This window comes from Carcharodon carcharias, chromosome 18, assembly GCF_017639515.1.
Source record: "Carcharodon carcharias isolate sCarCar2 chromosome 18, sCarCar2.pri, whole genome shotgun sequence".
NCBI lineage: Eukaryota > Metazoa > Chordata > Chondrichthyes > Lamniformes > Lamnidae > Carcharodon > Carcharodon carcharias.
Genome location: NC_054484.1, coordinates 48069431 through 48094998, shown reverse-complemented (window position 1 = coordinate 48094998; position 25568 = coordinate 48069431). Strand labels below are relative to the sequence as shown.

At 44.1% G+C, this 25568-nt stretch overlaps 1 protein-coding gene across 2 annotated transcripts in view; it reads right to left on the bottom strand.

Annotated features, from left to right (window-relative positions):
- Window positions 1–9739, bottom strand: part of arhgap31 (Rho GTPase activating protein 31) — a 105938-nt gene extending 96199 nt beyond the window's left edge. Inside the window, exons 1-2 of one of the 2 annotated variants that reach the window (XM_041211520.1) lie at window positions 9723–9739; window positions 8679–9208 (exon numbers count right to left, since the gene is read on the bottom strand). In XM_041211520.1, the coding sequence (XP_041067454.1) occupies window positions 8679–8781 (103 nt within the window). In that variant the 5' untranslated portion in view covers window positions 8782–9208; window positions 9723–9739. Of the gene's footprint in view, window positions 1–8678; window positions 9320–9722 lie in introns of those variants that run through there. The other variant, XM_041211519.1, reaches the window with a different exon arrangement.
- Between the last annotated feature and the right edge of the window lie 15829 nt (window positions 9740–25568).

The following is a 25568-nucleotide window of genomic DNA, read 5'->3' as shown; positions in this document are numbered from 1 at the left end:
CCACTTGCACAGATCAACTTGTGCCCCCCCGCAACACCCTCAGATACCCCCCTCTCCAGTACAACCATTACCCTGCAGTCTCTTCTCTCCTTCCCCAAGCAATCCCTAGCCCTGCAGCTATTGAAAAGCCACCCCCGCCTCATGGCTGGTCTGGTAGGTAGAGACCTGCCCGTGAGCCCCCCTAAAAGTGATGTGATGCTCCCCGTGAAGCCTGGTGCTGATGACTGTGAATGCTAACCCAATTAAGGTGGGCAAACAAACCTCAAAGTCCCAGGCAATGTGCAGCCCGCTAGATGCACGCCACATGTTTAGTTGTGAAACACGTTGCTGTGTAATTACGCCAACGTGCTCAGATGATCCAGCATGAGAGGATGATTTAGACGAGCTGGGCTTATGATGATAGCAGATGTATTACAATGAAGTTCCCGATGTCCGACGCCAGGAAATGCAGCCCCATCATTGATGGGCAGAGCGGATGGATTGCAAACTGTTTTCACAAGATCGTGAAGCCGATTTTTGGCCTTCTTGCCATATTGCCCGCTCACACCACCAAACATGCCCACCGACAGTGGGCACGGAAAATTCCGCCCATTCACAAGATTTTTAATTTCAAATCAAGTAAAAGTGACTGTGAGACTGGGAAACAAGTTTCCAAAAAGAGCTTCGAACTATCACCCTGCGAAATTCAGTGGAAAGAAGATCGATGCAGTTAAAAAAATTGCCAATTTGTTATGAACCTGTTTCACAATGCTGCATATAGACCAATTTCACTCCCATGTACTCAGTTGTTAAAATTTCTAATTAATGTTTATGAACAATATGAACCATGTAATGAAACTGTCCTTGAAGTTAGAAAACTGTGACATAACTCTTCTTTTCCTTGTGCTCCCTAATGGAGACATTCATTAGGTACTTGTGCCACAAGCGGCCTTAATTCTGACCTTCCCGCCCATGACCACTCCGCCCTCTGACCTCCATGCCCATGACCACATGCCCATTGACCATGCCACCACTTGACCAGTCTACCCTCTGATTTCCCCAGCCTCTGACCTCCCTGTTGCCTGATCACCCTTATCCTCCTGTTCTCTGACCACTCTACCCTCTTAATTGATGCTGCCATGCATTCCATGCCCCATGATCCTCGGCTCCAGTTCTCGCAATACAGCATCTTCTGCATCGGTGGCTCCTCCCCCCAGTACGTCAGGACCCAGACCTTCTGTTATCGCCAGAACAACTGACAAAGTCTTAGAAAGCAGATTTTATTAAAGTGATAAAATGTCAAAACTGCTACATTTAAAAGGCAATTAATTGTTTCGATGCACTGAATAAATACAAAGACCACCTGCTGAGCTCTTTAGGAGCTTCCCTGAGGCATTTCCTGACTGAGCACAGAAACTCAGGAACAATGCAACTTATATAACACAGCATTTTCTCCCTGATTTGCAGCCTGGAGTTTGGCTGTATGGCTGCTGAAGACCTGAGGCCATTGTCAGGCTGAGGGAAATCAAGGTAAATCTGTAGAATCAGTAGAACATGCATGACGCAGAAAACAAATCCACTTTAATTGTAATTAAATGGCACACAGGTTCAGCAAAATACGCAATGCCTTACAAGGTTGAAATGCATCACTATACTAACAAGGACAGAAATTTCTTCATACAAGAGAAAAAGATGAACTTGGGGGGTAGCTACACTAATCACCAGTTCTATTAAAGGTCATTTACCTGAAACGTTAACTCTGTTTCTCTCTCCACAGATGCTGCCAGACCAGAGGATTTCCAGCATTTTGTTTTTATTTCAGATTTCCAGCATCTGCAGTATTTTGCTAATTTTGCAGTAATCAATAGTCTGTTTTCAAATGAGAAAGGCTGCAGCTGCCAGCTATGTTAGTGGATGGTTGCTTGCTGCATTTGCATTACTATCCATTCCTATTTTAATGGACAATCCTATTCTTTTTTGCTCTACACAGTTGGCATCTTTAGCCTCAAGAAGCATTGCTGTTAGCAAGCACACGATGTGCCCACTATTGTTGCTTGTCTCTGAAATAAGACCCCACCACCGCGCGCCCCCCCCCACCCCCCCCCCTCCCCCCACCCCCATAGACCTGGATGGCATTGGGAACCCAGATCTTTGTGAGTTTTAGTGAGTTGCCATTGGATTCCTGCTTGTAGCTATAGATGGGCCTTTGGCCTATAGTGTGCATTGATTTGGAGTAATGGGAGGAAGCAGGACAAATAGGGGACAGTGGTTCACAGAGTTTACAGGTCCCTGTTGGACTGCCACTCCCCACAACCCAAATCAAATTGTAAAAGCACCTTAAGAAAGTCAGATCTTAATTAACACAAGAATTTAGCTTGGAAGGTGTATTTGTTGACTGCTGTTCATTGTTTTCTAGCTGATCAGGCCTCTCTGGGGAAGCTTGTGGTTTCTAGAATCAGATGTTGATTCCTGCGTCACTTGGATCTGTGAGATTTGAAAGTCACAAATTGAAACTTGCTTTCCTGATTGTTAGACCTTCTCCATTTATCACATCTCAGATTGTGTAACAGCTCTGCTGAACACTTCCCATCAACTGGTTTATGTATATTGCAAAGCACTTCAACAATAGCTCAGAAGTTTAGGCTTGCATATATTGCTTGCTTTTTAAATTGTGATTCCAAACTTTGTTGCTGGCTACAGCCCCTTCCTCAATGATTGAAGATGTCACATACAGCATTGTCTCCCCCACTGCAGTATATACTCACTAAATGAATTTATATCCTCCACTTACCACTGTTCAAACATCTCTGACCCTTGAACCCTGGTGCTCAAGCCACTCTGATCCATTTGTTCTCACATTCCTTACCCTGTGGCTTAAGTCCATAGTCCTGGAGGTTTGGGAAGGACTTTTCTTAGCACTGTTACCAGAGCTGGCTGCAGATTGTTTGTGGAAGATTAGTTTCTTCTGCTGCAACACGCAGCATTCTTTCAGATTTCAATTCTAATCTGAATGGATCCACACTCATATTCTGCTGCTCCTGGCTTGACTCATGGTCACATCTGAGTTTAAAGCCATTAGAATTAGAGGTTTGAGACAGTATAAAGCAACTTTGAAAGTATAATTGATCTTTACTTACCAACAGTGAATGAATCTAATAGGAATCATCAATGACACAGAGATGACATATATCAGGAGTATCGTGTCAGTGATTGTTTTGGCATTTGGCTTTGCCAAGAGAACAACCCCTCCACCCACCACTTAGCTATGGCTTTTAAAATTGTCCCTGTGGTCGGTCTAATTTCTCTGTGCTAATACCCGTATATAGAGATTGCTCTAAAGAACCTGAGAAGGTGTAATAACTAATTGATGTATGTTCTTAAATTATCTACTGAGCGGGGAATTCAATTACTTCTATCACAAGAGTGCATTTGGCTATTTAAGGGTGACTTTGTCACTGGACCAGCAAACCAGAGGTCTGAATTCATAACCCCGAGAACTTGAGTACCAAGTCCCAACATGGCTGTTTGCGAATTTGAATTCTGTTTAAAAATAACTGGAAAGAAAAGGCTGGGGATATGAATAAGAGAGACCACAAAGCTATCAGGTTGTTGCACAAACCTAACTGGTTCATTGTCTATAGGGAAGAAAACCTAATGTCCTTACCTGGTTTTGTCTACAGAAGGCTCTGATTCTGCACAAAGGTGGTCAATGCTTAACTGCTCTGAGAAATGGCCCTCTGAACTAACAAGAAGTTGTATCAAACCACTACCAGGGGTTCAAGAAGAAGGCCCACTTATGGACAACCAGGGATGGGCAATAAAAGCTGATCTCTTCAGTGACAGTGTCTGACTATTGTATATGAAATTACACCGGGAATGACACTCACGGCCGCTTGATACTGCCAGTTCACTGATATTGAAGATAGTTAAGTTTGAATGGTAGATGGAAGGCTAACTAAGTTTTAAATAATACAAAATTCTCCTCACATGCCCTTTATCTTACTGATGATCCCTATTAGATTTTGAATGTTCATCATAATATTGGAAAAATGCAAATAAAATAACAGCAACTTCCAAACCTGTGACCTCTACCAGCTAGAAGGGCAAGGGCAGCAGACGCATGGGAACACAACCACTTGCAAATTCCACTCCAAGCCACACACCACCCTGACTTGCCATCATATCATTGTTCCTTCAATATCATTGAGTCAAAATCCTGGAACTCCCTTCCTAAGAGCACTGTGGGTGTGCCTACACCAGATGGACTGCAGCCGTTCAAGAAGACAGCTCACCACCGCCTTCTCAAGGGCAATGTAAGCCAGGTAAAGCAGAAGCACACAGGCTATAACTGTTTATATACTCTGGCAAAAATGAAAAAAATACAAAAGACGTGATTATATGAAGCTCTGCAAAGTAACTTGAAACCCAAAGCTTTTGCGAATGAGCTACGTGGAGAAATCACAGCTGTGGAATTTCTGTCAAAAACTAGATTGAAAGCGTTTTGTGGATCATTCCAGATATGCGTTTGGAGTTTGATGAAAAATAAGTAATATTTTTAGGGAAAAAAAGTGACTTTGTAACTGCATAGCTTTCAACATATTCCTCCTCCTTGCTATAGGAATTGTCACAGCACATTCATTTTTTGTGAAGCATCATGTAAGATGTCTGTAGCAGCCCAAAGGCATCTCCAGGATGATAGGAGAAAAATCAAAAATGGACCCAAGGCTCTTAAAACCACCAATTTATAACTTCCACAACTTGATGACCTGGTCCTATTTCTTAGAGACACAGGAGTTTGTAGTTCCCTGTAATAATGTTGATAACAGTATATTTTCAATGTAAGAACATATGTGAGTGCAGGTTGCAGTTCACTAATGTAATTCTGAAGTAGTTTTAATAAAGGGGTCTTTAAAAATCTGCTCTGAATAAGGGTTATCGTAGGGTTATTTTGGAGAGTTTCTGTGCTCCTTAAGTGAGCAATGATGGCAGAATTAGGTGCGGAGCACTTTGCCCCAACAATGCACATAAACCCCAACCTCAGAAGTGCACCTCAGATTGCCACAGAGTTCTTATTCCTCAAATAACCGTCATTATGACCACACAGTTTAGTGTCTGCCTATGCCACGTGAGAGGAATTTTTGTCCCATTCCAATAGAAACCTGGTTGGAAACAAGCCAAATCCATTTCCTATGAAGCCCTTATAAGGTACTGAGAGGAGATTTCCATTCTATTGGTTTGGCTGGATTTAAACCTTAGACCCACAGTGCAGAGTCAGAAGTGCAGCAGACTAATCCACTGCACATCTCAGTCTCCCCCAGTTGTCAGATGCCAACTTCACTATGCAGCAAGGGAATGCAATTATCAAACTAGACCATAGATGTGGGTCTCCCAACATTTTAGGGCCTTCAGTCCCACTGTTTTGAGAAAGAAGGTAGGAGTGTAGGTTTATCATGGGAATATAAAAAAAAACTGATGAAATTATGGGTAGGTGTGGTTTACAAATATGTTTTCAGACAACGCAATTTCAGTAGCCAAAATAAAAAGGACACAGCCCATCACAAAACAATAATAACAATGAGCCTTTAACATTTCTGGAGCAGCTAATAATAACTTAATTATAGTACGTGTCTACTTCGCCTAGCTGTAGAGTAGAAATGGTTGACAGTATGTACAAAAAGCCTGTGTTGGATCTCAGTTTCTGGCAGCCCCTGCACTGATGAGATATGAGTGGTTTTGATTCAACAGTGCAAAAGACGCAAGTGATGTGACAGGTCAGCAGAGATCTGGTCAGCACTGTCTCAGGACTCTCAAGACTTGTCGGCCGATCCATAAGAAATTCTGCGCACAGAAAGGATAAGATTTGAAAATGAGTGTGAAGTAGGAGTTATATGGCATGAAGAAAAGTAGGAGATGTACAAGCATATATGTACAAGCATTGTGCTCATTAAGAGAAATGTTAGTGAGGTTGTCGCAAATGATAGAAAATAATATCACCGCATGAATAATATTATACAAGCAAGGAGATGACAAGGGACATGTACCACAGGAAGGAATTGCTCTTGTTATAAAGGCTAAATTGGCATACCTCCAAACCTTGTAGTGTGAACCAGTTGGTCACCAGACGTGAAACAGGACACTGCTTATTTGGACACTGTTGTTGAATTCTTTGTTAGGGACAACTTAGAAAGCATGGGACCTTCTGAGGTTGGAGAAGAACAACAATAACAACTTGCATTTATGTAGCATTTAATGTAGTGAAACATCCCAAGGCTTCACAGTTGGGGCAGCACATGTTGTTCAGATTTACTAGGATTTGCATCAATATCACCGCATATATTTATTGTGCTTAACTGTCGATAGTACAATTAAGGACACTGCAGTACACAAATCCTCCCTTCATAGACAATGGTCAATCTTCGAAAGCAGGATTGCATCCCTCAACACACCAGAAAATGTCATTACCCAAACAGATGGTAGCACAGAAACATATACTGTGCCAAAGATTTTGAGAAAGCAGAAAGCCAGAAGGAGTAATAGAGCACTGGAAATGAAAGGGTAGCACTGACGATGGGTGATGAGGAGCCAACTGCTACCTGGCAGAGAGCTACACACTCCCGCTGAGTTACATGAGGATAAAACGGCTTGGATGAACAATTCTGCGGGCTGGCCACAAATTCTGTGCATTTATGCACCAATTTCAGTTGGGGTTCTACAAGTGACATTAGGAGACCGATTGGCATGTGCAAGGTGCCTAATTCCTGTTTCTGGTGGATGTCCTTCAAACCTAAAAGTCACCTGCTTCCTGTATGACATCCAGCGCACTTCCAGGGGAGATTGCGCATGGCAGATTGTGATCTAAAAACAATCTCCTCAAACTTCCCAATACCCAAATATTGGACATAAATGGTGTTGAAGTGGTGTTCAACTGGTGTTGGACCCCCTTGCACTGTGACCTGGAGTTCAATATTCACTATTGAATTATTTTCCTCTTGTACCTTCCAATCATCAATAGGCAAACATTTCCCCTAAGTAGCTGTTAACAAGCTGTTGAAAGTGGCACTTTGCCCCCTGAACTTTGGATGAATGCTCCTAGCAGAGTTGCAATACCCAAAGTGTTAACACAAACAAATAACATTGCTCCCCAATGGCAGTTCACCCCTTTTTTCAAGGCTACTTCATTGCCAAAATGAGCAAACAAAAAAGAGATTCCACTCAAATCATCTTCCAGACCACCCTTGAGCAATTGAACTTGAATGGTGGACAAACACAAACACTTGTAATATGTAGCACAGTACCACTTGTGTCCTTTACACAAGTTTAGGAAGGAGCTCAACGCTAAAACAACTGGAAGTTTAATCTCAAAAAAAGCTGTTTCCCAACAAACTGAACAGGAAGCAAAGTCTCGTGCTGGCAGAGAGATAATGTAAGCAATCCCCAGTGATTCTCCAGCCAGTGGGCCAGATTGATTTGGTCCTTCCTTGCACTTTTGTGCAAACAATGACAACTCAGTTTGAGCAAGAGCTAAATACTGATATAAAATATACATATACTGTTAGAGGAGTGTATGAGTGTGCATGGTACATACATGAGGTATTGTTCCTTTAGCAATCAGTGGAGGCATGCTGAGTCTTTTCTGATAAATGAGGTAGAATTTGTAAAGGAGAACACAACCCTCTATAAGAAAGCTGAGGCAACTTTCCCTGCAATATGCTCCACAACTGCTTTCAACTTCATCTGAATGCCTGGTTTTGCAGAAATTATTATTTTTTCCACCTGCCAGCAGCCGAGAATTTCCAGCCGTGAAATTCCTTCCGTAGCATCATTGGATCGTGCAGTCACCATGAAAAATCTGTTTGCCAGCTGTTTGGAGACTAGCCAAAGATTTTGACCTATAGTTTGAAATCAATTCCCACCTTTCGCAACTAGCAATTGAGCATTCTACAGACCAGGGGGGTGTCCCTACACTGCCCATCCTCTCGCCCTTGCATTCCTAATCCTCATACCCCCCCCCTTGTCACCTCTGTCATGTACTGTCACTAGAAAAGACACTTTCTGCTCCAGACTGATTGTCTGCCTGATTTAACAAATAACCCCAGATCATAGTGTTGGTGAAAACATATTCCCTAGAAATTGCTCTACAAGTGTAGTGGTCCTGGCTAATGCACTGGCACTTATTTATTGTTCTGTTTTAGTTATTGTATCTTGTTGATTTGCATTTATGATTTATTCATACAGTTAAACTGTAGTCACTCTGCTATATGCTATATGGAATAAACTGTGAGTGGTTGTATTAATGCAGTTCCACCAAGCACTTGTAGAGTTGGCCACATGCAGAACAGAAAGGTAGTGGGGAGTGTTTAACTGTCTGAGGAGGCAATGATTCAAAATCAACTGACTGCAAAAAAATGAGATTAACCACAAAGCCTCCAAATGTCTAGTACTTGCATGGAAATTCTTCTGAAGTTTCATATTTTGATGTTATAATCAGAGTGTAAAATACAAAGGATTTAAATTTCTACCATTTCCTAGTTAGTGTTGCTACAATTTAGTTGATGGAATAAATGATCCTTTCACCAGGCTGCCGATTGCACTGCAGAACAGCTCATAGCAGAAAGAGAAGCACTGGGGGCATGCAAAGATCAGCACCCTTAGAAGCAACTTTTAACAGCAATGTTAAACATAATAAGTGTTTACTTTACCATCCTGTCCAGAGTTCTGTAAGTAGTCGCCCAGGTCACAACCAAACGCAGTGTCCTTCGCACCCTTCCGTTTTCCTTTCTGTTTTGCTCCCTTGTTCTTCATGGGTGAACAAGATGACTTAAATAGTCTGTGCCTCAAATTGCTCTACCACAAGAGCTGTCTGCAAACAACCATCAGTTTAGAGAAAATAAAATCCCAGTGAATATGCCTTCACCAACAGGCAGTGCAGACTCACATCCTGACACGACGTTTAGTCAGTTCGTAGTAATGGCATTGACTTTTGCAGAATCACATTGTGTGTGAAAAGAAACGATAGGGTTCCTTATTCGTCCTTCCACAGAGACAATTTAACTGCTTGGCATCAAATTCTGAAGTTACTACAGCTCCAAAGTTGTAGAAAAAAAATTAGAGTTTTCTCCTTCTCTCTCTTCTAGGGCCCGTAAGACTGAGAGTTTAAACATCAGCTTCCTGTGCCTTTTTGCCCCTTCCAAAGCATGTCAATGGTTTATCAATTGGTGCTCAGGAAATGCTGTAAGAAACCAAGGAAGTGAGGCACTAAGGACAAGCGTTACTGTTAGCCAGGCCTGACAGCAGGGAGATAACAGCCCCAGCCTTTAATAGTCACAGCCTGACAGGAAACCTGGTGTAGGCCAGGCTTGGTGCTTAGTGCTAAACCACATCCTGTTGCAAAGTCTCTTTCAAAACTCATACACACAAGAAAAAAAAGTCCTATGGTTTTTTATTAAGTGAATACCATAATGTTATGACATAGTTATAATTATGGAAACGTCTTTACTACATAGCTGTCTAATAGTAATCTAACACAATTAATTATTCTTTCAAAATATTTTATTTCATGACTAGTAAGCTGAATAGTGTTAGTCACAAAATGTTTATTTGGGCTCCACTGCAAAATCAAATCAGTGTTTAAATTCCTACAACAATTGCAGTTTCTTTCCTCCTAAACTCTGTGCATTCTTCTTAAAGGAAATTCTTTACAGATATCTTAATAATGTAGATTTCCACATTTCTGAATAACTTACCGAGATTTCTCTTACTTATCTACAACTTGAAAAGAGGTTGAACCGAATAAGTTGTGTTGATTTAACCTGCAGCTCAGAACTATGAAGCTGGTTCCCTCCTTATGCATGAGATATTTGTATAAAATCTCAGAGAGCAGGAATAAACAACCTATTATTTCGCCATCAAATTTGCTCAATTTGTGTTGAGGCAAAGCACAACAAGTGCTTACAGCCAAAATGAAAAAAAAAGATTTTTTTTAAAGGCTTTTCTTATTGATTAAATGTAACTCATGACGGTGTGAAATGAATGTTTAAAAGAAAGTAAGAACATGCACTTATATAATATCTTTCTATGACCTCAGGATGTCCCAAAGCGATTTGCAGCCAATGAAGTACTTTTGAGTGTGCAGCTGTTTGCTTTATTATGTTTAGATCACTATTCTGTTCCAGGGCTCCTAATAACAAACCATGATTCCCAACAAAAAATGACCAGCTTTGCATTTCTAGTAATAAATTACATGTTTTATTCTGAAGGTAAATATTTTGACCCATGTGTAGCCAAAAATGTAATGACATTGTCCACATTACTATTTACAGTTTCCTTTGTTTTTCTCTGATTCTCTGCTGTGGGCTGCTTTGTGTCATCAGCATGCTGGACCCTCAGCAAGGGAGGCATTAGTCACTGTGTCAGCCCTGGTTCAAAGGCAGCACCCTTGCCTCTGAGCCAGATCGATCGTGATTCAAATCCCACTCCAGAGACTGGAACAAAAGGAATCTAGACTAACATACCAATGCACTCCTGAGTGAGTACTGCATTGTCAGAGGTGCTGTCTTTTGAATACCTTGTTACACCCCAGTTCTCAAATGGATGCAAACAGATCCCATGGCACTATTTTGAAGAAGAGCGTGTGAGCTCTGAAGCTCGCTCTAATTTCTTATGAATGAACGGATGATTTATTTAAGTGCTTGGCCCCTTTAAGTTTTTTTGTACGGCTCTGCTTGTGCATGGTCTGCAAGGGGATTTTCGGATTACTGTACAGCCTCATCGCTGCTGAACTTACAGGAAACATTGGTGAGTTCTCCCCAGTGCCCTGGCCACTTTTAATCTTTCAACCAAAACTAGTAATAGGTTAGATGGATTTATCTCATTGCTGTTTGTGGGAGCTTGCTGTGCACAAATTGGCTGTCATGTTTCCTACACTACAACAGTGGCTACACTTCAAATAACGTTTCACTGGCTGTGCTATATAAATGGAAGTCCTTTGTTTCTCTGTTGGTAATAATTAGAACACTTTTCACTTAGTCTCCTTCATTTTTTTCCCCTTCTCTGCTGTGGGTTTCATTGATACCATCAAATCCTCGGACCCCTGCCAGGACAGGCACCCTTCATGTATGAACCTAGATGGTGAGAATCAAGCTAATAAATCATACAATCATTTCAGTCCTCACCTAGCAGGCACACACCTGTGCATGTGTTTGGATTGCAATCAGGAGTAGCAGCACTACAGTCCAGGGCACTGGACGCAATTGCCTGGTCCCATTGGTGGCGGGCATTATGAAGGGTGGTGGGGGAGAATTCAGCATGATGGACAGAAATCAGTTTCATGCTGATGTGAAAGCACAGCTGGATCATCTGATGGTGTCCACCATGGTGGAATGCAAATCCCGCTGGAGGTCAGCGTGAACACAATGGGATTCAAAGCATTTCCTGACCAGAATCGTCCCCCCCACACCCGATTTACCGTTACCCCAGCAGGAAAACATGCCGGCCCAGAACACGTCTGGACAAGCATGACATGCAGAAGTCGGGACTTACTGTTGGAGCCAGGCTCAGATCACAGACGTCCGAGGAGGAGAAGATGCCGGAGCCCTACAGCCACTGGACCCTGGAGGAACACGTGCTGGGTGGATCCTCATGGACATGGCTGTGCCACAAAGCAGCTCTCAGAAGGTGGGAGGTCTCTGTTGATGGTTCAGAACATCACAGTCTTGGCCATGGGCTGCTATGGATGATTGGCAAAGTGATGGGGGGGAAGGAAGGTCTACATGTAAGTGGGAGAGGAAGATGAATTTGTGGGGGGGTGTGGGGGTTATGAGGTTGAGAGGGGGTTTGAAGGTGTCTGGGGGTAGGAGGGAATGCAGGGGAGAAAGGAGTTTGGAGAGGGGAAGGTATCTGGGGAGAAGAGGGAGTTCAGAGAAGTAAAAATTTCTAGGGGAGGAGGGAGTTTGGAGAGGGGATGGTGTCCTGGGGTAGGAAGGAGTTTGGAGAGGGGAAGGTGTCCAGGGGGAGGAGGGAGTTTGGAGAGGGGAAGGTGTCCTGGGGGAGGAGGGAGTTTGGAGAGGGGAAGGTGTCCTGTGGGAGGAGGGAGTTCGGAAAGGGGAAGGTGTCCTGGGGGAGGAGGGAGTAAGGGTGGAGGAGGGAGTAGGAGGAGGATATCCAGGTGAAGGCGCCAGGGAGGGGTCTGTGGACTCAATGACTGCCTCCTGGGGAGCAAATTAAGGGTGGGTGTGGTAGGAGGAAATGGTAAGTGAGACGGGGCAGAAGGATCCGATAGGGTCAGAGGGTGAAAGTGCGTTGGTAACGGGTGAAGGGGCAGTGAGGGTGGTTAGCGGAGACATGGAGGCAAACATGGACCTTGGGATTGGGAATGGGAATGAGGAGGTCAGGAAGGTCACTGTGGATAGAGGTGGGATTTTCGGGAAGGTAGGTAACGTGCATGCTTACCTGGACATCCGAGAAAGAAGAGTGTTCTGGTTGGTGGATGATGTGGGGAGGTGGAAGGTGATGCTGGGGGACCCACAGTGATGGGGGAAAGGACATGGGTGACTGGGGAATGGGAAAGGATGAGGGAGCTTATGAGAAACCTGATTATGGCCATGTTTTTCCAATTTAAAGTGAACGGAGCCTCGTGTTGGACGGGTACAGGTGCTGCATGGGAGTGTGACCAGTGGGTGGGCGGAGATGCAGCTCAGATGGACAACTGAAAGAGAACCCAGCAGGCAGCATTGAAAATGCTCGAGACAGTGAGATGAGTGTGATGGAGGAAGGATCTGCATGCGTGGGAGAGTGCTTGCACGAGACTTGCCCCACACACATACATTTCTCCCTCCAGAATCACTCGTGGTCTGGCTGCTTGCAGCTGAACTGCTAGTGGGAGAGGATGCAGGGGGAGGACTCATAAAAGCTGTAAGTGAAGCTGAAAGACAACATTACACATTATTCAGTGGAAGTGAATATACTTTCAGATTATAAAGTGACAAAATATGTTCACCCGTGCAACCACTTGTAATCAGAATTCCTTAACTTTTCAATGCCTAACAGTTGTTCTAAGTGCTGCCCTGACATCTGCAGCAGGGGTGGAGACAGCCTGTGCAATGGTTGGCCCTGTTGCCTCTGATGACTTTGATGTGGGTCCTCTGGACAGCTGAGGCCTTGGGGGCCCTGGCTTGCTTTGGCTGTCCTCCTGTGGGTCAGCTGCTCCCTCTGTGTTAACAGAGGATGAGGTTCATGGGGTCACAGGCAAAGGGGACTCAGAGGGAGCGAACAGCCTCTGAGGTTCCTGGGTGGATGGTCTAGTGGTGTCCAGTTGCCGCTCCTCCTCCCATCGGGTGCCCATGCGCCCTAGCCTGACTTCTTGAGGGGAAGGAGCACCTGGGGGGATGTCAAGGCGACCCATTTCCCTCTTGCATTGCCACTGCAGGAACTCACCCAGGGCTACCATGATGGAGTGCAGGACCGCATACTTCTCCAAGTTCTATTGGACCAGGGTCTCCATGGCACCTGCCATCCTCTCCATGGACACTTCCATACATGCACATGTGGGCACCACTTCATCAGAGAGCAGGTGGACACACTCCTTTGACTTGCGTGCTGCTCTGTTGAGGGCTTCCAACAGCTCTGTGCGACGTTCCCCTGCCTTCTGCTGATTCTCCACGATGAGTTGGAAGGCCTACTCCAGAGGCTCTTCATCTGCCTACGACCTCACAGATGCCTCTTGCCCGGCCGTCCTCTGAGTGCCGGGGAGCTTGGCTGAACCTGCCTCCTCCTGCTGCGGACATGTATCCGTGTGGTGACCACCAGATTGTGAACCCAAGCCTGCTCTAGATTTAGGTCGCACCGAGGTATGTGTCGCTGCACTGGTAGAGAATATGGGTGAGCGCTGTGACTGGTCTTCAACAGTGCTGCCCTCAGGGTCCGCATATGAGGTGCTCTTGGTGCTGGGGTCAGGGTCAAGATTGCCAGAGGGCGACGTGTCAGATGTGCCTAGGACAGAAAGTGGAGATTATCAGTGCTTGGCAGTCACGCTGAACATAGAACAGTGGACTCAGAGTAACATTGAGGAAGGGATCATGTGGTGCAGGATCCTCACATGTGTGTTTTCCACCAACCTCACTGTAGCCGCAGGAACTGTCCTTGTCCATGTCCACGGCCAGCTCCAATGCGTGACTTTGATATCTGGCACTCCACCCCGGGTCGGGACTTCTCCCAGTGATTGTGCGCAATCTTGTCCTGCACAGGTAAAGCAGGTGTGAGCAAGGCGCATGCCAGGCCAAATGAGGATGCCAGGTGTGCGTGTGTGCTGAGTGGTGCGTGGGTGGGAGGAGTAGGCGGTCTCCAGAACAGATGAGGCCAGATGGATATGTGAGGGTGTGTGTGAGAGATTGAATAGTAATGTCCTTTGTGCTGGCAGTGAGTGAGATACCAGTGAATGTGTGATGGGCTTGTGAGGGGTGAATTGAAATTGATGAGCTGGTTGCCTTACCCTGGTGGCATGGATGAGATCATTCATCCGCTTTCTGCACTGGATGGCCGACCTCTTGTGCATAGTGTTTGGACTAACCACCTCTGCCACCCCCTCCCAAATGGAGTGGTGAGACTGATGGACCTCCTGTGGCCTGAGCGGGGGTAGAGGACATTGTGGCAGGTCTCCATAGCATCCAGAAGCCGTCCTAAGGATGCGTCACTGAATCGGGGGGCTGCACTCTTCATGGCTTTTGAGGCCGTATCTCCACTGGAGCAGTCCTGGGCTGCAAGCACTGACAAGATTGTGCACGGCTGCAGTTTAAATCTAGCAACCAGTGTGAGAAAGTGGCGAGGTAAAGGCATGGCAGACAAATCAGAGGCCATCAGACAGCAACCTGGGGCTTTTGCCGTGAATGTATTATTAATAAAGCGGGATGTGCTGGGAAGAGGATGTTATGGTGCAAAACCACGCCATTGCGTCTATTCGGTAAACTGTCTTTCTTCATACCCAGTACCGCACTTAGTGCAAATCTGGGACGATTCTGCCCACTGAGTGTTTTCTTGCCGGGAGAAAGGTGAAGGTAAGATCAAATGTCAAATCTTTTGGTCACCCTCAGAGAAGGCAGTGGAAAGGCCTGTTCACTTTTTTTTTGAAAAATATACTTTATTCATCAAATATCTGGAAGAACATTCCAAACTATTTCAAAATCACCATCACATAAGTACAATCAGATTCAACTTTTACACTGGTATAACAAGGTGCATCAATACAATCAATGAATATTACAATCATTTCAATATGATCAGTGCAGACAATCAGACAGAGGTATTGGAGTTATCAACATACATCATGTTGCACTCTGAGGTGCTTCAATACATTTATAATACACTTAGTGTTCACTACATACATTCATTGTAAGCTGGAGAGGCAATGCTCACTTTTTATTAGCTTGTTTAGTTTAATAAGTAGCCAAACCTGTACAGTTTTGGCTTTTACCAGACAGAGTTCCTTAAAGGACCCTTTCATTCTTATGGTGTCATTTTACAGGTTCTGAAAGGAAGCCATTAAACTAATATTGGGCATTTCAAAGAAATTGAAAAATATAAAATAAAACTAGGATGACTTTAATTTAGGATCTATTTTCTGAAGCCTTGTAAACTCAAGACTGCTTCAAATTTATTATGGCATATGCATGTATGTAATACTGACAGATTTGAATAGAGCCTCACAAGATGTAATCAGGGGAGATAGAGGTGATATTCAAGCATTACCATACTCTCTATAAAAAATTAATTTCTTCAGTCAGGCTCTGTCCTGTTGTGTTTGGGTAATTTAGTGACGTGTGCCATGTCAGTCAGTGCTTGGCATTGTTTTATCTGGACTCCTGACAACTGGAGGCAGAGACGACTGTGTGGCTATTTTTGGAAGGTCTTGTTCACTCCCAGCTTTTTCATTGTTTGGATAATTTCCTTTATAATACTGCATTCTTACCAGCTCTTGAAATAATTAAACTCACCGCCCCATTCTAACACCAAATCGTAAGGATTATGGCATAAATTTTCATACCTTTGACCTACAATCTGTGCTGTATAACTATGCTTATTTGCTTGAAAGCATGGCCAACACTGAATTACCCAATGATCTGAAATGAAATGTTAGACAGATATTGAAAGAGACATTGGTTTAATTGGGAAAGAGGCAAAACATGAGGAATTGCAGACTCAACCTTTCATAGTATGGACTAGTGCAAACAGCTTCTGGGTTCCTATCTGATATCTATAGCTTGAAAACATGAAACATGAAGGAAGAATTGTTCTGATCATTGTGTGTTGCAGCATCACACACGCATTAAAGAGAATGCCTTAGTGATTTTACTATACATAAAGATCAGAACAATTATTTCCCTACATGGACTGTGTATAACCCATCAGTTATGGGTTATGTTGAGCACTAACTAGGTAAATATCTACAAGAATCTCTCAGGTTCATGGCTTTTGTTTCCCGTGGGTCTAAGAACAATGGAGAAGTAATAAATAATAGATTCTAACCAATAATTCTCAAGACAATAAATCCAATGTTGGCAATATTCATTCATGCTGTTGCCCTCTCCAGACTCAATTACTCCAATGTTCTTCGCCAACCTTCTATTCTCCACCCTGCATCAAACAAAACTCGACAACATATATCCTATCCTGAAACATGTCCTACTTGTCCTTCTACCTCAGAAGGTGGCAGAGGCAGGGCCATTAAATACTTTTAAGGCAGAGGTAGATAGATTCTTGTTAGGCAAAGGTTATCGGGGTTAGACAGCAATGTGGAAATCGAAACAGAAGAAGATCAGCCATGATCTTATTGAATGCTGGAGTGGCTTGAGGGGGCCAAATGGTCTATTCCTGTTCCTATTTCTTATGTTCTTATATCCATTATCCCATCCTCACTGACCTACATTCACTCCCTACCCTGCTCCACAATGCCTCAACTTTCAAGTTCTCTTCCTTGTGAGGGGTAAATCATTCCATGGCCTCACCTCTGCTTTTTCTTTAAATTTGTTCAGGAAATGTAGGTGTCACTGGCTAGGCCAGCATTTATTGCCCTTGAGAAGGTGGTGGTTTGCTGCCTTCTTGAACCACTGCAGTCCATGTAGTATAGGTACACCCACAGTGCTGTTAAGGCGGGAGTCCCAGGATTTTGACCCAGTGACAGTGAAGGGACAGCGATATAGTTCCAAGTCCAGATGGTGTGTGACTTGGATGGGAACTTGCAGGTGGTGGTGTTCCCATAAATCCGCTGTCCTTGTCCTTCTAGCTGCTGGAGGTTGTGGGTTTGGAAGGTGCTGACGAAAGGGCCCTGGTGAGTTGCTGCAGTGCATATTGTAGATGGTACACACTGCTGCCACTGTGCATCTGTGTTGGATGTTTATTGAAGTGGATGGGGTGCCAATCAAGCGGGCTGCTTTGTCCTGGATGATGTTGAGCTTCTTGAGTGTTGTTAGAGCTGAATTCATCCAGACAAGTGGAGAGTATTCCATCAGACTCTTGACTTGTGCCTTGTAGATGGTGGACAGGCTTTGGGGAGTCAGGAGGTCAGTTACTCTCCATTGAAATCCCAAACCCCGACCTGCTCTTGTAGACACAGGATTTATATGGCTGGTCCAGTTCAGTTTCTGGTCAATGACAACCTTCAGGATATTAATTGTGGGGGATTCAGTGATGGTAATGCCATTGAATTTCAAGGGGAGATAGTTCGATTCTCTCTTGTTGGAGATGGTCATGAACTGGCACTTGTGTGGCGTGAGTGCTACTTGCCACTTATCAGACCCATCCTGAATATTGTCCAGGTTTTGCTGCATTTGGACATGGACTGCTTCAGTATCTGAGGAGTCATGAAGGGTGCTGAACATTGTGCAATCATCAGCGAACATCCCCACTCCTGACCTTATGATGAAGGGAAGGTCATTGATGAAGCAGCTGAGGATGGTTAAGCCTAGGGCTCTACCCTGCTTTCACTAGTTCTACAACCATTACTTCCTCTTTCTGACTCCAGTCTTTGTGTATTCCTGGACCTTTTCCCCCCATCATATTTGTCCCTGCATCTCCTTGGTTCTCATTCTATAGAATTTCTTGCCTGGACCCTGCCGTCTCCACATGTTCCTCTACTCCTTTAAGACCCTCCTTAAAATCCAGACTTCTGGTCTTCCCTCCTAATTGTCCTATCTTTGGTTAACCAGTGGTTGGGGGTGGGCAAAGTGGGGAGGGGGCAGGCCGGCATCAGAGACACGTAGAAAAGTCCCTGGGAAGGTATTAACAGATTGGGCAGGGTCAGTAACCGTGATCAGGAAAAGCGGGTCAGCATTCCTGCTCCTCCTAACCTATTAATCTTTAAAGGAACCTTAAAAAATATTTTAAGAAGTCCTAACCTCGGCCCGGAGCCTTGCTACTAACTGATTTTGCTGGTGGGCTAGACTCCATGTGAGCAACCCACTATTCATATGGCCAGCGGTTAAAACACTGCTATTTAAATTCAGCCTTTGCTCTATAAGGACAGGCGGCCTTCCTGTGCCTGATATTAGGTAAATAAAAATAGTGCAGGAGGGGTTGGGAGCAGGAATGCAGCACAAACCCCTCTCCCACTATCCTACCCCTTTGATTAGAGGATTAGAGTCAGCCCTTAAATGCTCAGAGCCAAATTCAAATTGTGGCAACTCCTGTCATGCACAAAGTTCAATATCATACTCACTTCTGATTTTTATTTGGGTTTATGGGAAAAAGGTATGATTTATTTTCACCAATTTCATTATGCAGCCAAGTGCTATTTAGCACATACAATGTAAAAGAGAGCGAGCGAATAAATTAATACATAAAAGGAATTCTCCCAGAATCTGCACAATAAAAGTGTGGTATATTGACTGGAGGATTCATTAGACTCTTTTCCACACCAAACATCATTTTCTAGCTGTCAGAGTAAAGAGGCTATCTCTTCTCAGGTTTCTGCCAATATTAATCTTGAGGAGATCAGTTACGCAAAACTGACCTAGTTTGACTTGTCCTCCAATCCTCCTCTGGCCTTGTGCCAAGGCATGTGGCATTCACTTGGCACCTCCAAATGATGGCACAGTCAATCAAGGAGAGGTGCAAGAGAATTAATGATTTGCATTGGAGCTTACTATCCTCAGTCTGGTCAGTACACATGTTTGTACCTGCTTCATTTAAAATTATCTCTGGAATGGAAGACTAATTATCCATTTAAGACGGGTGAGTTCAACTCACTCTTGACTTGTCAATCCATCAGGATTGTCCTGGAGTCTCCAAGAATTAAAGATTAATCTCTGGCTCACTGCTGAGTGAAAGCTGGGTGGAAAACCATAGAGGCGCGAAAGAAAGTATTGTGTTTTTTTTCATTTGCCTTAAAGACTTTTGTTTACTAATTATAAAATATTGAAGGTGGGGGTAAGAAGACAGTTTGATCAGGTGGTTTGGTTGGTCATGTGATGAAACCTCCAGGCATAAATTTGATCAGTGTTGGCAAGCCTCTGCTTTAGTTTTGGAAGTTTGGGAGGATATTAGTCTGTCCATGGGCTCGGGGTAAGGGATATGGTGGGCAAATAGAGAGAACTAGGCCAGAGAACAGGCAGAGAATCTGCTTATTTCTGTAAGACAAGTGAAATATATCAAAAGGCAGACTTGCAGAGGACTGGTTGATGTGATTTGTGAGACATGGCTGCAATGCATTGTTTTGAATTGCTGACCCTCCTCAACAGGAAAGGACTGTGTGTGTCCCAGTGGAGGCAGACAAGAAAGCAAACAAATGAGTGCAGATTGTAAAAGGCAGACACCATGAGTGGGCCTTGAAAGGTGGGTGGGGAGGAGGGTTACTTTAAGGGATTACGCCAGAGGGTCCCTTCCCCTCAACAATCCCACTTGTACTGAGAATAACTCCATTTTAGTAACGGTCAGTCAGAAATTTTCAAGACAACAATTGCAATAAAAGAACTTGTATTTATAGAGCACTTTCCTCAGGACTTCCTTCCAGCCTGTACTTTTGAAATGTAGACCCTGTTGTAATGTGGGGAAGTAGTGCAGAAACCAATTTATGCACCGTATGGTCTCACAGACAGCAATGTGATAATAACCTAATAATCCATTTTAGTGATGTGGAATGAGGGACAAATATTATTCAGGGTGCCAGTGAGGACCACACTGCTCAACTTTGAAACAGTCCCATGGAATCTTTTACATCCACCCGAAAGGACTGGCAGGTTCTTAGTTTCACATGTCATCTGAAAGATATGGCATCTCCCATGGTTCAGCAGCTGAGATTTAATAGCAATAATCCAACTTTCACAATATCAAGTAACCCAGAAACCACTTCCATCTAAATTTAAACTGATATCTACTCATAGATTTCTCCAACATCGATGATTTTTGATGTTGGGGAAATTTGTTTCTTGGCTCTTTAAAAGCGCATTGCCTCCTTTGAAAAAATGTTTATTTGGAGAGTTGATGAGTCGGAAGATTCTTGCATCATTTTCATCATTATCTTTGTTGCAGGAATGGTCTTAATGGGATTTTTCACATCAGTGCAGAACAGACATGTCTGCCAGTTAAGCGATGCCTGTTGGCTTGGCACTGAGGGAGGCCTTTTCACAGTGTGAAATACTGTAATATGTTGTGAAGGGGAAGTACCATCATATGGAAGTAGATTTAAATGTCTCCTTGTGTGATTTCCTCACTGTTTACAACAGGATTGCATTGTGTGCTCTGCCCACCTGACAGGAGTGAGCTTAAAGGAGAAGATCTATGTGTACAGGAGATCTTGAAGGGGCAGAGGCCATATGTGGATTTTTTTTTGCCCGGTTTTTTGTAGGTGTTTTATTTTTGTGTAGGGAACATTTATGTTCAAACAAAACAGCTGAACTTTGGAGCATACTTTTTAAATATGGTTCTATTTTAGAAGCACAAAAGGTGGCCATTCATCCCATCGAGCCTATGCTAGCTCTCTGAATGAGCTATCCAAGTAGACCCACTCCTCTACCTTTCCCCCTGGCTCCACCATTCCTTTATTTCAAGTATATGTCCAATTCTTTTTTGGAAGTAATCACTGAATCTGTTTCCACCATCCTTTCAGGCAGCATTTCCCAGATCATAAAGGGCCAGATTTGCTCTCCAGGTAATGGTGAGGCTAATGACACTCACCATTATTTATGCACAAAAACTGCAGCAACTTCAGGTAAGGGGCAGATGCATGGTTAAATGTGCAAACTCAAAAGTTGCTCTCCGAGATGTACTGTTCTGTCATTAGCTTTGTAAATATATTTCACTGTCTAGCTCCCGATGGTGATGCACTGAACGTGTGGCATTCCTCTGTTACTATGGTAGATACAAACTATACTCACCATGGAAAGTTAAATAGTGGCCAGGGTTTTATGTCCCACAGGCGGGCGATCTGATTAGGAGTGAAATTGCGCGAGATGAGGTCGGGCGAGCGTCCCAACATCTCCGCACACTCGCGCGATATCCCGCTCGGTGGGGGTCAGCAAAAGCCGAAAGAGCGCCCGCCGGCGACTAAGCAGACATTCAGGCAATTAAACTCATTAACGGCTCAATTGAAAGTGATTTTTCATGGCCTGTCCAACCTTATGTTTGGTGGTTGGGTCAATTGGCCAGCCAGGCTTTATATTTTTGATGAAACCTTGTCCAAGGGCGAGCTGAAATATCCGTTACGGTTTGAAATAAAAAGAAACATCTGGGAACTGTTTTTTTTAATGAGGTTTGCTTTCAGGTGCTTGATTGTGCTGCATGGACATTTTTTGCAGCATTTTTGTGCTTTCTTTTATTACTTGGAGGTCTGTAGCTCCCTGACGTATCTGTCTGTCTTCAGGGAGCTCAGTGGAAGCGCTTACCAACACCGTGGTGATGTTGGTGCCCGCCCTCTTTCCACCCACATTGCCAGTGCTGAGCCTTTCTCAGGGCACGTTTCACACTGGCTGGCAACCAATTGGCCAACGCGTGTGAAATCGCGGTCGGGGGCAGTTCACAGTCGGGGGACAGTGCCCAATCCGCTCCCGGGCCTCCTGATCGCGCAAGCCCAATGAGCACAACATTTAGGCCATTATCATTTCAAGTTTAAGCACATGTGTAACAATGTGATCAATGTTAGCTACTGTCAATGAACTTCTCTGGTTCTGAAGATTAAGTATAACAGTATGGATTCTCATTCCTTCAGAAATTCATTCCTGTTGGAGATTTTAAATATGTCAAATTTATTCTTTCCCCTTTCCCTGCTTTTCTCTTTTTCTCCCTCTCTTAATCCTTAATCTTTCTTTCTCTTTATTTCTCTTTCTGAATAGATTTGATATTGAATTCATGGCAACATTTCCCCCTCGTTGGGGGGGGGGTGAATGTGCGGGAGCAGGCGCAGATGGGCAGGTTCCTGATTGGCGTCGTGCTGCCATTTTATGTGGGTGGGCCAATTAAGGCCCACCCAGCGTGACATCTGTCAGGAAGCGCTATGCACTCCCTATGCTGGGGGCGGGGGTGGAGGCGGGTGGGGGATTCCTTGAGCTGGGAGTGCACTCTTTCATGCATGTGTGTGAAAGAGCACACAGATCTCCCTGAGGCTAAGTGCCGCCTCAGGGAGATCGGCTCAGACATGAAACTTTAAATAAAGATGAGAAAAAAAATTACTGCCATGTCCCCTCATGTGCCACTGTCACATGAGGTGGGACATGTCAATTTATTTTAATTAGAGATTACATACAAATTTTAATAGCCTCATAAAACCTCATCCTGCCCGTGGATGAGGTTTCATGTTTTTTCAGAAGCCAGCCTGGGCTCCCGGCCTGCCCGCCAACCTTAAGGTTGGACGGGTACGTCCATTAATCACTTTAATTACTTTTTTAATAGCCTCATCGGCTGCGCACCCGTCAAATTGAAAATTGAAATGATGCAAGGTGATGTCGAGACGCACGCCTGGCGTCACCCTGTGTCATTTCATGCGTCGGCGAGTGGGCCCTACCCCCTGTTTGCCAAACAGAAGATTCAGCTCCATATGAACATATGAATTACGAGCAGGAGTAGGCCATTTGATCCCTCGAGCCTGCTCCACCATTCAATAACATCATGGCCGATCTGATTTTGGCCTCATCTCCACATTCCACCTATCCCTGATAACCTTTGACTCCCTTGTTAGTCAAGAACTTAGCTAGCTCTACATTAAAAATATTCAGTGACACTGCCTCCACTGCTCCCCAGGGAAGAGAGTTCCAAAGATTAACAGCCCTCTGAGTGAAAAAATTCTTTTCATCTCTGTCTTAAATAGGAGACCCCTTATTTTTATACTGCGTCCCTCAGTCCTAATCTTTCCCACAAGGGGTAATGTCCTTTCAGCATCCACCCTGTCAAGTCCCCTCAGGATCTTATATGGTTCAATAAGATTCGCTCATTCTTATAAACTCCAATGGATACTGGCCCAGCCTGGCCAATCTTTCCTCATAAGATAAATCCCCGCCCCAGGTATCAGTTGAGTGAACTTTCTCTGAACTGCTTTTAATGCACTTATATCCTCTCTTAAATAAGGAGACCAAAACCATATACAGTACTCCGGATGTGGTCTCACCAATACCCTGTACAACTGTAGCAAAACTTCCCTACTTTTATATTCCATTCCCCTTGCAATAAGCAACATTCCATTTCCCTCCCTAATTACTTGCTGTATCTGATTCATGTACCAGGACACGCAGATCCCTCTATATCTCTGAGTTCTGCAATCGCTCGCTATTTAAATAATATGCTGCTTTTCTATTCTTCCTGCCAAAGTGGGCAAGTTCAGATTTCCTCACATTATACTCCATCTGCCAATTTTTTCCCCACTCACATAACTGATGTCCCTTTGCAGACTTCATATGTCCTCTTCACCACACACTTTCCCACCCATCTCTATTTTACACTTGCTTCTCATCCTTGCAGTGTTAATTTCATTATTCTTCAATCTGATTGGTTATGGAGATACACAGATGCCCAATTTCCTTTGCTGTGATGTTATCAGTTGTACTTTCAGCAACTTGCTGCGCCAAAAAAAATTAAAACCTAAACATGCAAGGGGAAGTTTCACTAACAGCAGATGCTGTTAGACATCCTGTTAGAGCAAAACCTGGGCCAACACCTTGCTCTCCTCATCTCCTCCTTAGTTCTTTTGTCAATTATCTTAAATGTGTGTCCTCTGGTTATCGAGCTACCAACTGGCAGAAAGAGATTCCCCCATAACTACTCTTTCAAAACCCATCATAATTATGATCAAATCTCCCCTTAACCTTATCTGTGCTAAAGCAAACAACTCCAGCTTCTTCAGTCTCCGCACATAATTGAACACCTTACCTGAATTCTTAATGATGTCACACAAAATTTCTCTGTGCTACATCTCTTAATGCACACATTAACTCAGCTATTGCATGTGGGTTAAAGTAAAATAAAATAAATCACAGAGTGACTTAGCATGAGCATGTGAAGTGTTTGCATAGAACAACAATGTTTGGCAAAGATAGCATAATGTCTGAAAAATAACCGGAAAGCTGACTGTAGGTGAAGCATTTACAACAGCTCAGCAGAACAGGAAGGCTGCAAAGGAATAGGGGATATTAAGAGGGGCTCTCAGAATAGGAACAGTTATTGCAGTTTGGGGAGCAAAAAGACATCGATTTGTAAGCTTTCAAGTACTGTGCTGGTTCTCAAGACATTGAGGTCAATCTTAACGCAAATCCCCAGGCAAAAATGATGTGGGTAGGCAGCTAAAAATGAGGCTGTTGCTTGCCAGCCTTTAACATGACCCTTTCCTGACTTTGGAGATTTTTAACCTGTCAGGACAGATGAGATTTTCATCTAAAGTAAGCAGCATTCTCATGAATTAATGCCAATCGGAAGAGATGTATGAAGGGCACAGATCCAATATTATCTGCTTTAAACCAGTGCCCAAAGTGAAAAGAATTCCTTCGACTTCCATATGTCACAGGGTCTATTTTCAGCCACAGGATCATCATCGACCATAAACATTAGCTCTGTTTCTCTCCATAGATGCTGCCTGACCCATTGTAAGGGTTTGTTCAGTCGGTCTCACAAAGAGTTTCAGAGGCTTGTAAGGTTGAACACTAGTGCTTATTGGTAACACAGAACCACTCACATATATACAAGGTCTCACCCAGACGATGGGTGGGGTTTTCCGAACCCGCTGGCAGCAGGCGTGATAGGTGGTGTGTGTGGAAAAAATAGCATGACCTGCTTCATGACAGTGTAAAGGCAGGTCGCGATTGTCCGCTCAGCCTGCCGATGGCTAATTGTAATACATCAGCATTTACTTAAAAAGCCATCCTGCCAGGCTCTTGGAACCCCGGAGTATCATCCTTCCAACAGCACGCAGGTGGCCTTCACTTTGGGGGAGCTGAGGTGAGTGAGCAGTAGTGTTCTCCACAACTTGCCTGTTGTTTGTAGGCCTCAGGGATGCTGGGGGGTGGGGGCAATTGATGAGGGGAGTGGGGGTTGTCTGGCAAGCCTTGGAGGTGACTGCTGAGGAAGGTGGAGGGGGTAGGGGACCAAGTGCTGAACTGGTGCTGCATCCCGCACACAGGCAGCCG